General features: G+C 39.5%; 1 protein-coding gene and 1 long non-coding RNA gene across 2 annotated transcripts; one reads left to right on the forward strand and one right to left on the reverse strand.

Annotated features, from left to right (window-relative positions):
• Positions 1–399: 399 nt before the first annotated feature.
• Positions 400–3,757, forward strand: LOC146705720 (uncharacterized). Its single transcript, XR_014921405.1, has 2 exons — positions 400–2,970; positions 3,434–3,757. It is a non-coding gene; the product is annotated as an uncharacterized LOC146705720 (long non-coding RNA).
• Positions 3,758–4,314: 557 nt separating this feature from the next.
• Positions 4,315–11,768, reverse strand: LOC146705721 (plasminogen receptor (KT)-like). The gene is made up of 6 exons (XM_085463514.1): positions 11,734–11,768; positions 9,580–11,397; positions 8,818–8,914; positions 5,798–5,928; positions 5,572–5,681; positions 4,315–4,678 (listed from the first exon to the last, which is right to left on the reverse strand). The coding sequence occupies exons 2-6, from the start codon at positions 9,699–9,701 to the stop codon at positions 4,551–4,553; spliced, it is 588 nt and encodes a 195-aa protein (XP_085319640.1). The 5' UTR covers positions 9,702–11,397; positions 11,734–11,768; the 3' UTR covers positions 4,315–4,550.
• Between the last annotated feature and the right edge of the window lie 52 nt (positions 11,769–11,820).

An 11,820-nucleotide genomic window follows, 5' to 3' on the forward strand; every position in this document is an offset into this window, starting at 1 on the left:
TGATTCTCCACTCGCCGACCAGAAAAGACAAACGGCGGGTCTCAGTTGCAGCACCTCATCCATTCTGTATGCATGAAGCTGCACGCATGTATCACCTTCATTCAAAAAAAAGGAGCCAGCTATTTTATTACTGTTGACCTTGTAACATTTATCACTTTAAACATAGCACAAGTCAAAAAGCATACCTGATAGGCAATCATAAGATAAAGCTCGTAAGCACTTACCTGTGGAAGTGCTTCAGTATTTATTGCATTTGGCAGTAACTGTGGTTCTAGCTGAAGCATTTACAGTATTTTTGAAGGAGGCGAATTCATCGTCTTATCTGACAAAAATCAACGCCTTTTCCTGTTATTTGTGACCATTTTGTAAACAAATATGCTTCTTAGAGTTGACATTATTAAAAATCCTGAATTGGTGTAAAAGTTAAAAAAAAAAAAAAACACTTTCCCCTCTTTTTCTCTGGTAAAACCTTTTGGTGGGCTGCAAATACTTCCTCTGTGTAGACAGTAGTCGTGTTGTTATTCGCTAACTTAACGGGAAAGCTTAAAATGAGTTGAGGCTTAAAGCTAAAGCTGAAGTGAAGAGACATTGAAGGACTGAAGAGGTCACTACATGCTGAAACAAATCCAGTTTGAAGCAGGTGGCTTTTCTAAGCCCGACTCTGGAATTTTGTTTGCTGTTGTGATGAGAGCAGAGCAGCACGTTTGAATGACTGCGTGTTTAATTCACAGAAACGCCAACGCAGCCATGGGTGTCCTGCTGTCCAAATCCATGGATGACAATTTAAAAAAGCAACAAGAATTCATGCTAACGAATGCACGGCTGCAGGTGAGTGAAAGTGCACCCACTCGCACATCACCTCTGACCTCTGCTGTGACATCTTTCACTAGTGAAAGATGGTGAAAGTGAAAAAGCAAAAAAAAAAAAAAAAGCAGATTTTTAATTATTTTTTAACACATAAAATTGCCCCAAACCTTCCCACCAAAAGGTTTTACCTTCATACTTTGAAATTGTACTAGTTGCAGATGCTGAAATGATGTCGGACTAAGTTTAAATTGTGCACTTGTTTATTTGCATTATTTTTGTATCAGCTCCATGAGTACAGGAGACATCCACAGCAACTGTAGGTCTGCAAACATTTTTAATCTCTATGACTACAACCAAATCCATTTAGACCCACTACTTTCCCACTACTCTCTGGAGGAGGTAATTAACTACACTGCTCATTGTCTGAGTAGTGTGATCACTGTGCGTTACTACATCATGCAGGTAGCTGTTCAGGAGACACTTGTGCAGCAAGCCTGGCTCAGACACAGGTTCCTGAAAGCTCCCCGTCTGCACCTGTGCCTTCAACTGTTTCGGCTTGTCCTGCTTGTGCCGCCTCCTCTCCTTCTTCTTGGTAGACATCAAGTGTTGCCACACAGATATTATGTGGAGGATGCAGCAGGCCCCCACAACTTTGGGAGGAAACAGAGGCCGACCCTCAAGGGCTCACAAGAAGATGGAGTGCCAGCGTGTTTTGAGGATGCACAAAGTAGGATCTTTAATATTTCTGGCCTTTGCTGAGCTCTGGCTCTGCTAGTTTCATTGTTTCTCTGTTGGGGAATCCTCTCACACTCAAACTGTGAAATATGCTCCACTCCAGTCCACTGAATGGCTGTGGAAAATATGAAAGAGGACATAACTTTACACATTAACTTCTAACAATTTAAGCCCAAAGAGTCATCCTGAGAAATGTCATTTAATATGCAGCATTTCATTATCACGTTAAAAAACAAACAAACCCCACATACTGCTTAAGTTGCTGCTCTTTGAGATTAAAAGATCTCATTACATTAACAGAAACACTGACATCCCTGCTCTACAGCTTTGCATTCAGGGGGTGTCCTTGTCACAAAGATCAATTCAGACACTGAAATCTTTTCAATTTTCTTTTTTTATTAATTTAAATTTTTTTCCAGATGTCAAACACAAAGTATAGATATCAGCACCTTGGAATCTACTGTGATGGCTTAAAGTTGGAGGTCCAACAGCTTTGTATTGAAGCTCCCTCACACCTACAATTAAAATTTTAGTGTTGAAAATAATACATTTTATCTGTCAATACAAATGTCTGAGAATCTTTACCAATAATGCACCATTACATTTTGATCACTTCAGCTGTTGGTTATCGGCAACTGCAAAAGTTACCAGCCTGGCAGAGGGCATTTCATCAAAACAAAGCTTCTTAGAAAGTAACACGTCTATGACCTGGATAGAAAAGAACCACAGACTGAATACAAAGGATGGATTGTAGCCACTGAAATGAGAAAGAAAGGGCAAGCCTTTGCTGTTCCAGGACAGCAGGAGCTGAATGTAAAGGAGAAAAAGTGGAGGGTTTGGATGCTACGTCCATCTTTTGCATACAGTCTATCATCTAAACAGAGAGGCAAGTGACCTGCAACAGTCATCAGTGTTTCAGGAGCTTTTTAAAGGCGACGTATTACACATAAGAGCCAGATAAAATGAGCTGTTATGAAGAGTGTTTAAGAGAATTTCTGCTCTGCACTGGTCTAATTGCAGCTTTGACCAACAATCATTGTCTTACCACTTTGTTCAATCATCATCATTACATTCATGAACCAGGCTTATAGCAGCTGGTATTCTTGTTCATCTAAATACAACAAAACCCCCCAGAGAGATAACATAAACTGATTAATATTACTATCAATTTCCCTTCAAGTCCATCATACATAATCAAAGCAAATGTAACCCATATCAACTACTCCCTGTCACATGACCCACGTCAGCTGATTTGAGGTCCCTCTTCTGATTGGCTCCTCCCACGTCGCGGCAACTCTGAAAACCGGCTGTGGAGGGATACTTCCGGGTTCGACTCCTGCTGTGGCTGTGAGCTTATGGCATTTAGAACGGTGTTGGAAAACAAAGCGTTTTCTCCCCTCAATTCATCTTTAAACTTTAAACTCAGCGGTAAGTGTCCTTAATATCTTTCAACCTTTGGTTGTCAGTAACCAGCCGATCGTTTTCGCGATTAAAAAATGACTTTGTGCGGCAGCGCTCCCACCGCAAGCAGAACTCCGGTTCAAAAACCGCTGTTTTTGAACACTTTTATTTACTTAAGCATGTTAATGGGCTTACTTTGAAACAAAGTGCGATTGAAAGATTATTGTTATGTGTTGCCTTGAATTCGGCTATGCTGTCTGTTAAACAGTTGTTTTTCTTTATTGTTGTTTTTGTATTGTTTGTAGCGAACGCTACTGGAATGTATAGATTAAGCTACGTAGCCAAGATGATTAATGATTTAACTGTTTTACATTGATTGATGATGATTTATGATTTGCATTGTTACCTAGACTTGCAGAAGAGCATATTTTTTTTTACCGGTAAACTGAATTGAACTTGATGTGCTAATGGACATTTTTCTGACCTACAGGTCAGGTTTTTTTTCCCTCTTTGAATTGATCTTCTTCATATTGAAGTGGCGAGCCGGTAGGACCATTCTTTCTTTTCCCCCACTTAGCCGTCTTTGGATTACGGACATATTTCCCCCTTGTATGAAGCTGGACCCTAAGGAGGAATACCTTAAAAGTGAACTTTAAAAAGAAAAGGACCAAAAAAAGGACTCTTAGCAAAAGGACTCTTGCACAGAAAAATCACAGCACTGATTTATTATTTAATTGTGGACATTTACGTTGTGTTAATTATTTTGTTCCATTTCCCCTTTCCCCTATTTATTCAATATATTTTTGGTACAAGACATTGCAGTTTTTGGTCTCATCATTCACACCATCTGGGCTCCATAAAGAACTATTTCTTCTGCGCGTCAGTCAGTAAATTCATCCATTGACATAAACTAGTCCTTAAATAACTTAGCGTTACACAAACCCTAGAAAATAACAACCTAAAGAAAACACTGATGATATAACTGCAATTGTGCAATATTTAGAGACAAGTTATCTGCTGTGGTCACACAATGCTCTTATAACACTGTAATAAAACTTAACTCATGGATCAACATGTGGCATACACCAATCAGGCATAACATTATGACCACTAGCAAAGTGAGTAACACTGATTCAGACTATTCAACACGGAGGCCACACCTGGCATCTTGGTGCCAGATATCATGTGATGGGTCAGGGCCGCTTTGGCAGCAAAAGGGCGACCAACACAGTGTTAGTTAGGTAGTCATAATGTAATGCCCAATTGGTGTATCTGAAAGACTGAAATGAGACAGAATAAGGAGCCTTTCGTTCAATAAAGGTCAACCTGACAGAGAGAAATAGCAGAGCCTTAAAATTTTACATGATAGAGGACGTTTGTTCTATAAATTATTACATTATTTCTCCAAGAAGGAGCTGAGGCCGCTTTTACCTTAATGCTACATAAAGTATAGTTGTGTATCGTTTAGGGAGTGGGTATGTTTTGGACAGCTAAACCTGAGGTTTCTTTGTGAGCCACTTCCCCGTCTTTGTGGTTTGTTGAAAACGAAATGTACAGTGGCTGCAGCTCCTCTCTGGAACCACGCTGTTAGACAATAACTAATTACATTATTTCTCCAAGAAGGCGCTGAGGCTGCTTTTAGCACGGCGGGCCTTCTCTATGCTCTCAAAGGTTGGAGTCCCTTGAGGTAACTGTAGACGGTCATTTTCAGTCTCCATGATATTCTCAGCTTCCCCTAAAGACATCATGAAAAACACATTTAATGGGTATAATTAGTGACTGCAATCTTTTTTAAAAATGTCATTAATGAATAACTAAACACAATATTTGTTAAACATTTAGATGCATTATTTGGTAAACAGTAAGGTCCATTTGGACAGAGACTTTTTCTTTTTTAGCATTTTGGTTCTGTTCATTACCACAATTAATTTTAAATATAACAACTTTAAATATAATTAACTCAGATCCAGTTGAACTGCCGACTGTCAGCCTTAATTCAGTGGGTTGAACAAAAAGATTGCACAAAAATGTGAGAACTAAAATGCAATCCCATCATTTCAGGACATCAAAAGTAACTGGACAAATAAAATAAAATGTATTCATTTGAATCGTGCTAATGCAAGCGCCACACCTCAAATCAACTCCAGGGCTTCTATCTGCTTAATTGATAATGACATAACAAAGGAAGTGCCCACACCTGCCCATGAAATAGCCTTTCAGTCAAATGTCCAATTACTTTTTGTCCCTTTAAAAAGCGGGGGGCACACGTTAAGGGGCCGGAACTCCAAAACCTTCATCCGATTTGAATGTGGATTTTCTCATATGAAAGCTGGGCGTCTACACATTATATAGATGCCCATCATAGCGGAAAGTGGAAATTGTTTTGGTAAACAGACACTATTCACGTATTTAAATATATATATGGACCTAACTGTATATTAGAGCCTGTGTTTTCTGGATATAGTGAGTCTGTGTTTTGCTGTTCAAAGTAAAATAATCCTCTAAAACCAAAGCAAAGAATCACTATATAATGCTTGATAAGGATTTATTTACCCGTCTGTGCACCCTCTTTTTAAATGTTAAACAGGTTTCCTTAAGATGATGATGCCTGTAAGTGTGTAGCTTTACCTCTCATACGATTAATAAGCGTTCCATAGGCGCTGTCCATCTGGTAGGCAAATATGAAACTGAGAGGTATGATGGGAGCCAGCATGCCTGGGTTCTTTCTTTTAATAGCTCTAAAGAAAAATGATGATAAACAGAAGACAATATTTAACTGCAAAGATAAAAGCACAACACAGAGATGAGTCTGTGTGTGTTTGTGTCAGATCTTTGTGAGGTGTTAGAATCTCACCCTGCAGTTAGTCCCACTGTGGCCACCGCAAAGAAACTGCCAAAGTATTTCAGAAACTCTCTGGACCAGGCGATCTGCATCGCCATCTGCCGCTCTCTCATCTGGTTCTGCATCAGAATCTGGCGCTCCATCTGGGCACATGCACGCGCGCACACAGACACACAAAAATAAATTAAGAAGAAATGATGAAATAAAATTTTCCCTGCTTGGTGAGATTTCATTTTCAGTTATAATCAATTTCAGTCAATTACTGTTGATCAGAGCTGTAATAATCATCTGATTCATCAGTTAATTGTTTTATGAGAGTACAGACAGTTTAAAGAGATCTCCATAAGCACCAAAGGCTTAGTACTTTTTAAAAAAGCCCCTAAAAACTTGTAGGAAGTGTACATTACGTGAACAGAGATGTGATTAGTTGGGAGCACAGACTGAACTTCTATGTATGCTTGAGAAGTTTCTTTGGAATTTTTTTTAAGTCATGAAACTAAACCCTGGAATCCACTGCTGTAAACATGCCAACTACAAACACTACGCTCTAGGGAAGGAGGAAGTGACAAACTTTTCATCTCCACAATCTGGGTGTTTCGTACTCCTGACATCGACTCTTGGCTGTACACTCTTTAGGTTCAATGGAAATTACAGGAATGACTTCTGTAATTGACAGTGTTTGTTCTTTTAAAGCCAGCATCCGCTGAAACAAACTAGTGAGTAGTCTGAGCACACTTAAGGGTGTCCCCCTTTAACGGCCCATGTTGTGAATGAGTGAAGAATGCATTTATGAAAAGAAAGCATTTCCCGCTCCTCCACACCATGTGTATGAGCTGCAGGAACGGGAAATGGGGTGACACGTTCGCTGAAAGGTCAGCTTTCATGACGGCTTCATCTGGGTCACAAAAAAGGAAGTAAATGGAAGATAGAGGATGTTAAATTTGAATAAACTATCCTGAAACTCACTCCAGCATCTAAGTACATAGATGCTGCAGGGTCTCCATCTTATAAAAATGAAGCAGTTCAATATGCCCATATACACAAATACGTAACATAAGTAAAGATCACTGCACATCTTTGCTCAGCCACCAGTTTCACATTATTAGTTAGTTTGTCTCCAAAGCGCTCAACCTGAAATGGCCCTCTGATGTACTCATTCCTAATCATGTCCTTCATGGTCACTCCAAACAAAAAAATCTTAACATCTTCAACTCTGTCACCTCCAGTTTTCCAAACCACACATCATAGCATCTTAAAAACCTTTCCTTTCAGTCTGCAACTATCCATCACAAATTACCGCTGACACTCGTCTCCACCCACTGTTACTTTGGATGGTTGGATGCTATTTAAACTCATCCACTTTCACTGCCTCTGCTCCTTCAATATTCTGCCCATCTCCCTCTCATTTTTGTGCTGATGCCAAATGACTCATGAGTGTTTATAATAATGAACACTTATAACAACAATAATAATGATAATGTGTCATCTACATTAAAGACTTCAGGGTCTTTGTATAACATTCTTTACCATTTTCTGTTTCTACAGGCTGTTTGTATGGGATAGCTACGAACCCATAAGTGATAAATTAGCCCTATTAGTGTAGATGTGCAATTCAAAACTAGACAAACATATCTGCTGGTGGGAATATCAAAAGGAAAAGATTTGGTTTTGGCAAGCTCAGACAAGCAGCAGACTGTGACTCTGGGACAGGACTGGAAAAAGCAGAAATGAACCAACGCAGTCTGAGGGTGACATTTGTGAAGGGTGCAAGTATGAACACAAAGCGGGACACTAACTTGAAAACAGATGCACACAAATCATCATGATCTACACATTGGAAGAAGGAAAAGAAACAGATGTAACATGTGAGAAAGAAAAGCAGAGCAAATACATGCGGAAAATATGTGCAGCAGGTATTCCTGATGAATACAAAATATTTCATGTTAGGGTTTTTTTGTGGATTAAGGTTTTTTTTTTTTGCATGTTTGCAAACTTTGACTTTTGGGCACTCTGTATGCTCTCATGCTTTTAAAAATGATTTGTCCAAAATTGGATATGGAGTAATGTTCCTAAATGCACTAGTAAATCCACAAAGAAAGGACTCAAGGACCTGAGGCGCCTAACCAATGCTAAGATTTCAATTCTATTGAAATATTGCCAGGGGATTGAAAATAGGCATTTAAAAAAGCATCTTACAGTTACAGTAATTTGGAAAGATTTCAGAAAGCTTTGACCCTCTTTGACTCCATCTTTCCAAAGAAAGTTCCTCCTGCTTAAGACAGCAATATGAACATCTGAGCCCAGTGGCGTATTTCCACAGAAGAATTTCTTTTTGTGACTAAAAATTGAGGAAGAGTGAGGTTAAAGCTGAGTGTATGCTCACCCCAGTCCAGAAGCCATAGCATGATCTTCACCAGGGTAACAAACTTTTTTTCTACCTGTGCAAGTTTCCTCTTTAAGTAGAATCACAGTGGTACCTGCTGTGAAATCACTTTGGGCTGGTTTTTGACTTTGGTGTGTAGTAATACTTAAACACTAAAAGAAAGATGGTATGCGTGTCGTCATTAGGACAGGGGTTTGTGTCAGTGTGTGGGACAAAGGAAGTAACGCACAGTGATCACACTACTCAGACAATGAGCAGTGTAGTTAATTACCTCCTCCAGAGAGTAGTGGGAAAGTAGTGGGTCTAAATGGATTTGGTTGTAGTCATAGAGATTAAAAATGTTTGCAGACCTACAGTTGCTGTGGATGTCTTCTGTACTCATGGAGCTGATACAAAAATAATGCAAATAAACAAGTGCACAATTTAAACTTAGTCCGACATCATTTCAGCATCTGCAACTAGTACAATTTCAAAGTATGAAGGTAAAACCTTTTGGTGGGAAGGTTTGGGGCAATTTTATGTGTTAAAAAATAATTAAAAATCTGCTTCTTCTTTTTTTTTTGCTTTTTCGCTTTCACCATCTTTCACTAGTGAAAGATGTCACAGCAGAGGTCAGAGGTGATGTGCGAGTGGGTGCACTTTCACTCACCTGCAGCCGTGCATTCGTTAGCATGAATTCTTGTTGCTTTTTTAAATTGTCATCCATGGATTTGGACAGCAGGACACCCATGGCTGCGTTGGCGTTTCTGTGAATTAAACACGCAGTCATTCAAACGTGCTGCTCTGCTCTCATCACAACAGCAAACAAAATTCCAGAGTCGGGCTTAGAAAAGCCACCTGCTTCAAACTGGATTTGTTTCAGCATGTAGTGACCTCTTCAGTCCTTCAGTGTCTCTTCACTTCAGCTTTAGCTTTAAGCCTCAACTCATTTTAAGCTTTCCCGTTAAGTTAGCGAATAACAACACGACTACTGTCTACACAGAGGAAGTATTTGCAGCCCACCAAAAGGTTTTACCAGAGAAAAAGAGGGGAAAGTGTTTTTTTTTTTTTTTTACTTTTACACCAATTCAGGATTTTTAATAATGTCAACTCTAAGAAGCATATTTGTTTACAAAATGGTCACAAATAACAGGAAAAGGCGTTGATTTTTGTCAGATAAGACGATGAATTCGCCTCCTTCAAAAATACTGTAAATGCTTCAGCTAGAACCACAGTTACTGCCAAATGCAATAAATACTGAAGCACTTCCACAGGTAAGTGCTTACGAGCTTTATCTTATGATTGCCTATCAGGTATGCTTTTTGACTTGTGCTATGTTTAAAGTGATAAATGTTACAAGGTCAACAGTAATAAAATAGCTGGCTCCTTTTTTTTGAATGAAGGTGATACATGCGTGCAGCTTCATGCATACAGAATGGATGAGGTGCTGCAACTGAGACCCGCCGTTTGTCTTTTCTGGTCGGCGAGTGGAGAATCACACAGGCTGGTCTGCAAAGAGAGCTTTAGGATGCTTCCTCCCACTGTCCACTGCATCGTCCATCCACAGGGTTTGCAGGGCTGGCTCAACCCATGGCTGCCACACCACTAAGATGTTTTCAGAAATATGCAAGCATGCAACAATCATGTTTTACAGTCCTGTGGTCTCAGCCTCAGATGCTTATTAAATCACACAAAGCTCATGTAGAAACAAACAAACGAACAAAATATGTTCTCCTTCATTTCTGTCAACCACACGTTTCCAGCTATCATGGTTGCTAGGCAACCTGGGCAGCGCGACGGAGGCTAGACCGTCCCATTTCACAAGCCTCGCACTTCCGGCCTTAGCGGTCTTTGAGTACACGGCCCTTGAGGACCATTGAGGCTGCGTACTTTAAGGCTGCAGACCCTGAATTGGGATACAGCCATGAAAAAATATTGCCGTAATATGAAGCGATAGACTTTTTCATATCGTCATCCATATGTGTCGTTATATCGAACAGCCCTATTTTGAACTCTCCTCGTCCTTTGAGTGCGCAGTCGCCTTTGTTATATAGCAAGGTATTTAAAATGAATAAATAAATATCCCGTTCGTTTCAATACGCATGATCTGAGCATGCGCGGAATGACACGGAGCTATTCTTTGATCCTTTGATCTTCTCAAAGGGGAGACTGTGACGTGACGGTCGACCGCACGTCACAGTCTCCCGTGACGGTTGACGTCACCATCTCTGCCACATGAGTTTATAAATAGAGGTGCTTTAACACAGTTTACCTTGGTGCGTCTTCGGTAACAGCGACTTGTTTTTGCAAAGCAGGAGTCTTTGACAAAGGTAATACCTTTACATTTAAATAATTCAGGGAACATTTTTTTTCTTTTGACACTTGTCCCTGCAGCAGTTACAAAGTTAGTCAATGGAGAGAATAGCTCAGCGTTTAGAGGCTCTCATAGAGCAAAATAGAATGATTAATGCAAGGATGGACAACATTGAAAGGCAGTTGAGTGTACGAAAGAAAGAGACTGAGAATGTGAGGCGTGAGAAAGCACCACAGAGTGCTTTTACCAACTTCGCAAGTAACGTAGGTCTAGGTCTAGGTCTAGGTCTTGCCATAACGGGCGCTATTTATTACCTGCCCACCTTGATTGGCTAATTATAACATAATAACTATACTGTGCTCTCATTTATGTTCAGTTTTATTTTGCCCTCACCTCCCAACCAGTCATGACAGAAGACTGCCCCACACTGAGCCTGGTTCTGTCACAGGTTTCTTCCTGTTAAAAGGGAGTTTTTCCTGTCCACCGTTGCTCATAGGGAATCACTTGATTGTTGGGGTTGAATCTTTGGATTGAATTTAATTGCCTTAAACTGAAAATCAAAAATTCAAGTGAGGGGTTGACCAGGGCTCGTTAGGTGGGTTGTTTTTTTTATTTGTAATTTGATAATTAAAATAAAGAAAAATTATATTTAAAAATATATATTAATTGCTCTGTGTGTTTACTTCAATGAAGACGTGTATTTTTTGTGATAGAAAAATATAAATTGTCCAAAATATTTGAGAGTTTTTAAATTAGCACTGCATGAGTTTAACTGTGGCACAGACAGCTGTCAATCCTGGTGAGTGAGAGTTCAACCTCCAAACTGAACCCAGTGTGTTACTCGCAGAATCACAGATTTACTCACATTTACTGATTGTTCTGTAGGATCTTTACAATTTTCAGCCCCTTCAGGTGACTGTTGTCTTCTGACTCCATCTTTAGGGTTTAGTTAGATTAAATATTTAACCAGTTAATTCAAGAATGAAAGACACATTTATCACAAAGGCACTCTTATAATGTAGATTAAATGTGTGTTGACATAACATCTAGATATATGATTAGAAAGAGAGAAATGTTGTAATGACATGAACAAAGTGCAGTATTCCAAGATGGCATCAGAGTTTTAACACCTTTTATACTCATGTTTTTATAATTATGTTAAGTGTAAAAGCTCAAAGATGATGACATAGATGCATCTGTTTCTGTTATTATCACAATAATCACAACATAAATGAATATTGTGACATTTTTTCTGTGCTGTATTAAGGTTACCAGAGTCAGCTGGGGATTCATGAACATCATCAGTGATGTTTCTCCACAGCGGGCTCATCAGTACCTGGTGACAGAAGGTCAATCCAG

The sequence above is a fragment of the Copadichromis virginalis genome, linkage group LG7 (genome assembly GCF_057382275.1).
Source record: "Copadichromis virginalis isolate Kocher_CV1m ecotype Utaka linkage group LG7, C_Virginalis_male_GT1.1, whole genome shotgun sequence".
Taxonomy (NCBI): domain Eukaryota; kingdom Metazoa; phylum Chordata; class Actinopteri; order Cichliformes; family Cichlidae; genus Copadichromis; species Copadichromis virginalis.

What these genes read in the sequence shown, in the direction of transcription:
- LOC146705721 (XM_085463514.1), bottom strand. Translation starts at nt 9,701, where the DNA reads ATGCAGTGGACAGTGGGAGGAAGCATCCTAAAGCTCTCTTTGCAGACC. An exon ending in TGCAGCACCTCATCCATTCT is followed by an intron (nt 8,915 to 9,579) that starts GTATGCATGAAG and finishes TTTAATTCACAG; the next exon opens with AAACGCCAACGCAGCCATGG. An exon ending in ACAGTGGGACTAACTGCAGG is followed by an intron (nt 5,682 to 5,797) that starts GTGAGATTCTAA and finishes ATTTTTCTTTAG; the next exon opens with AGCTATTAAAAGAAAGAACC.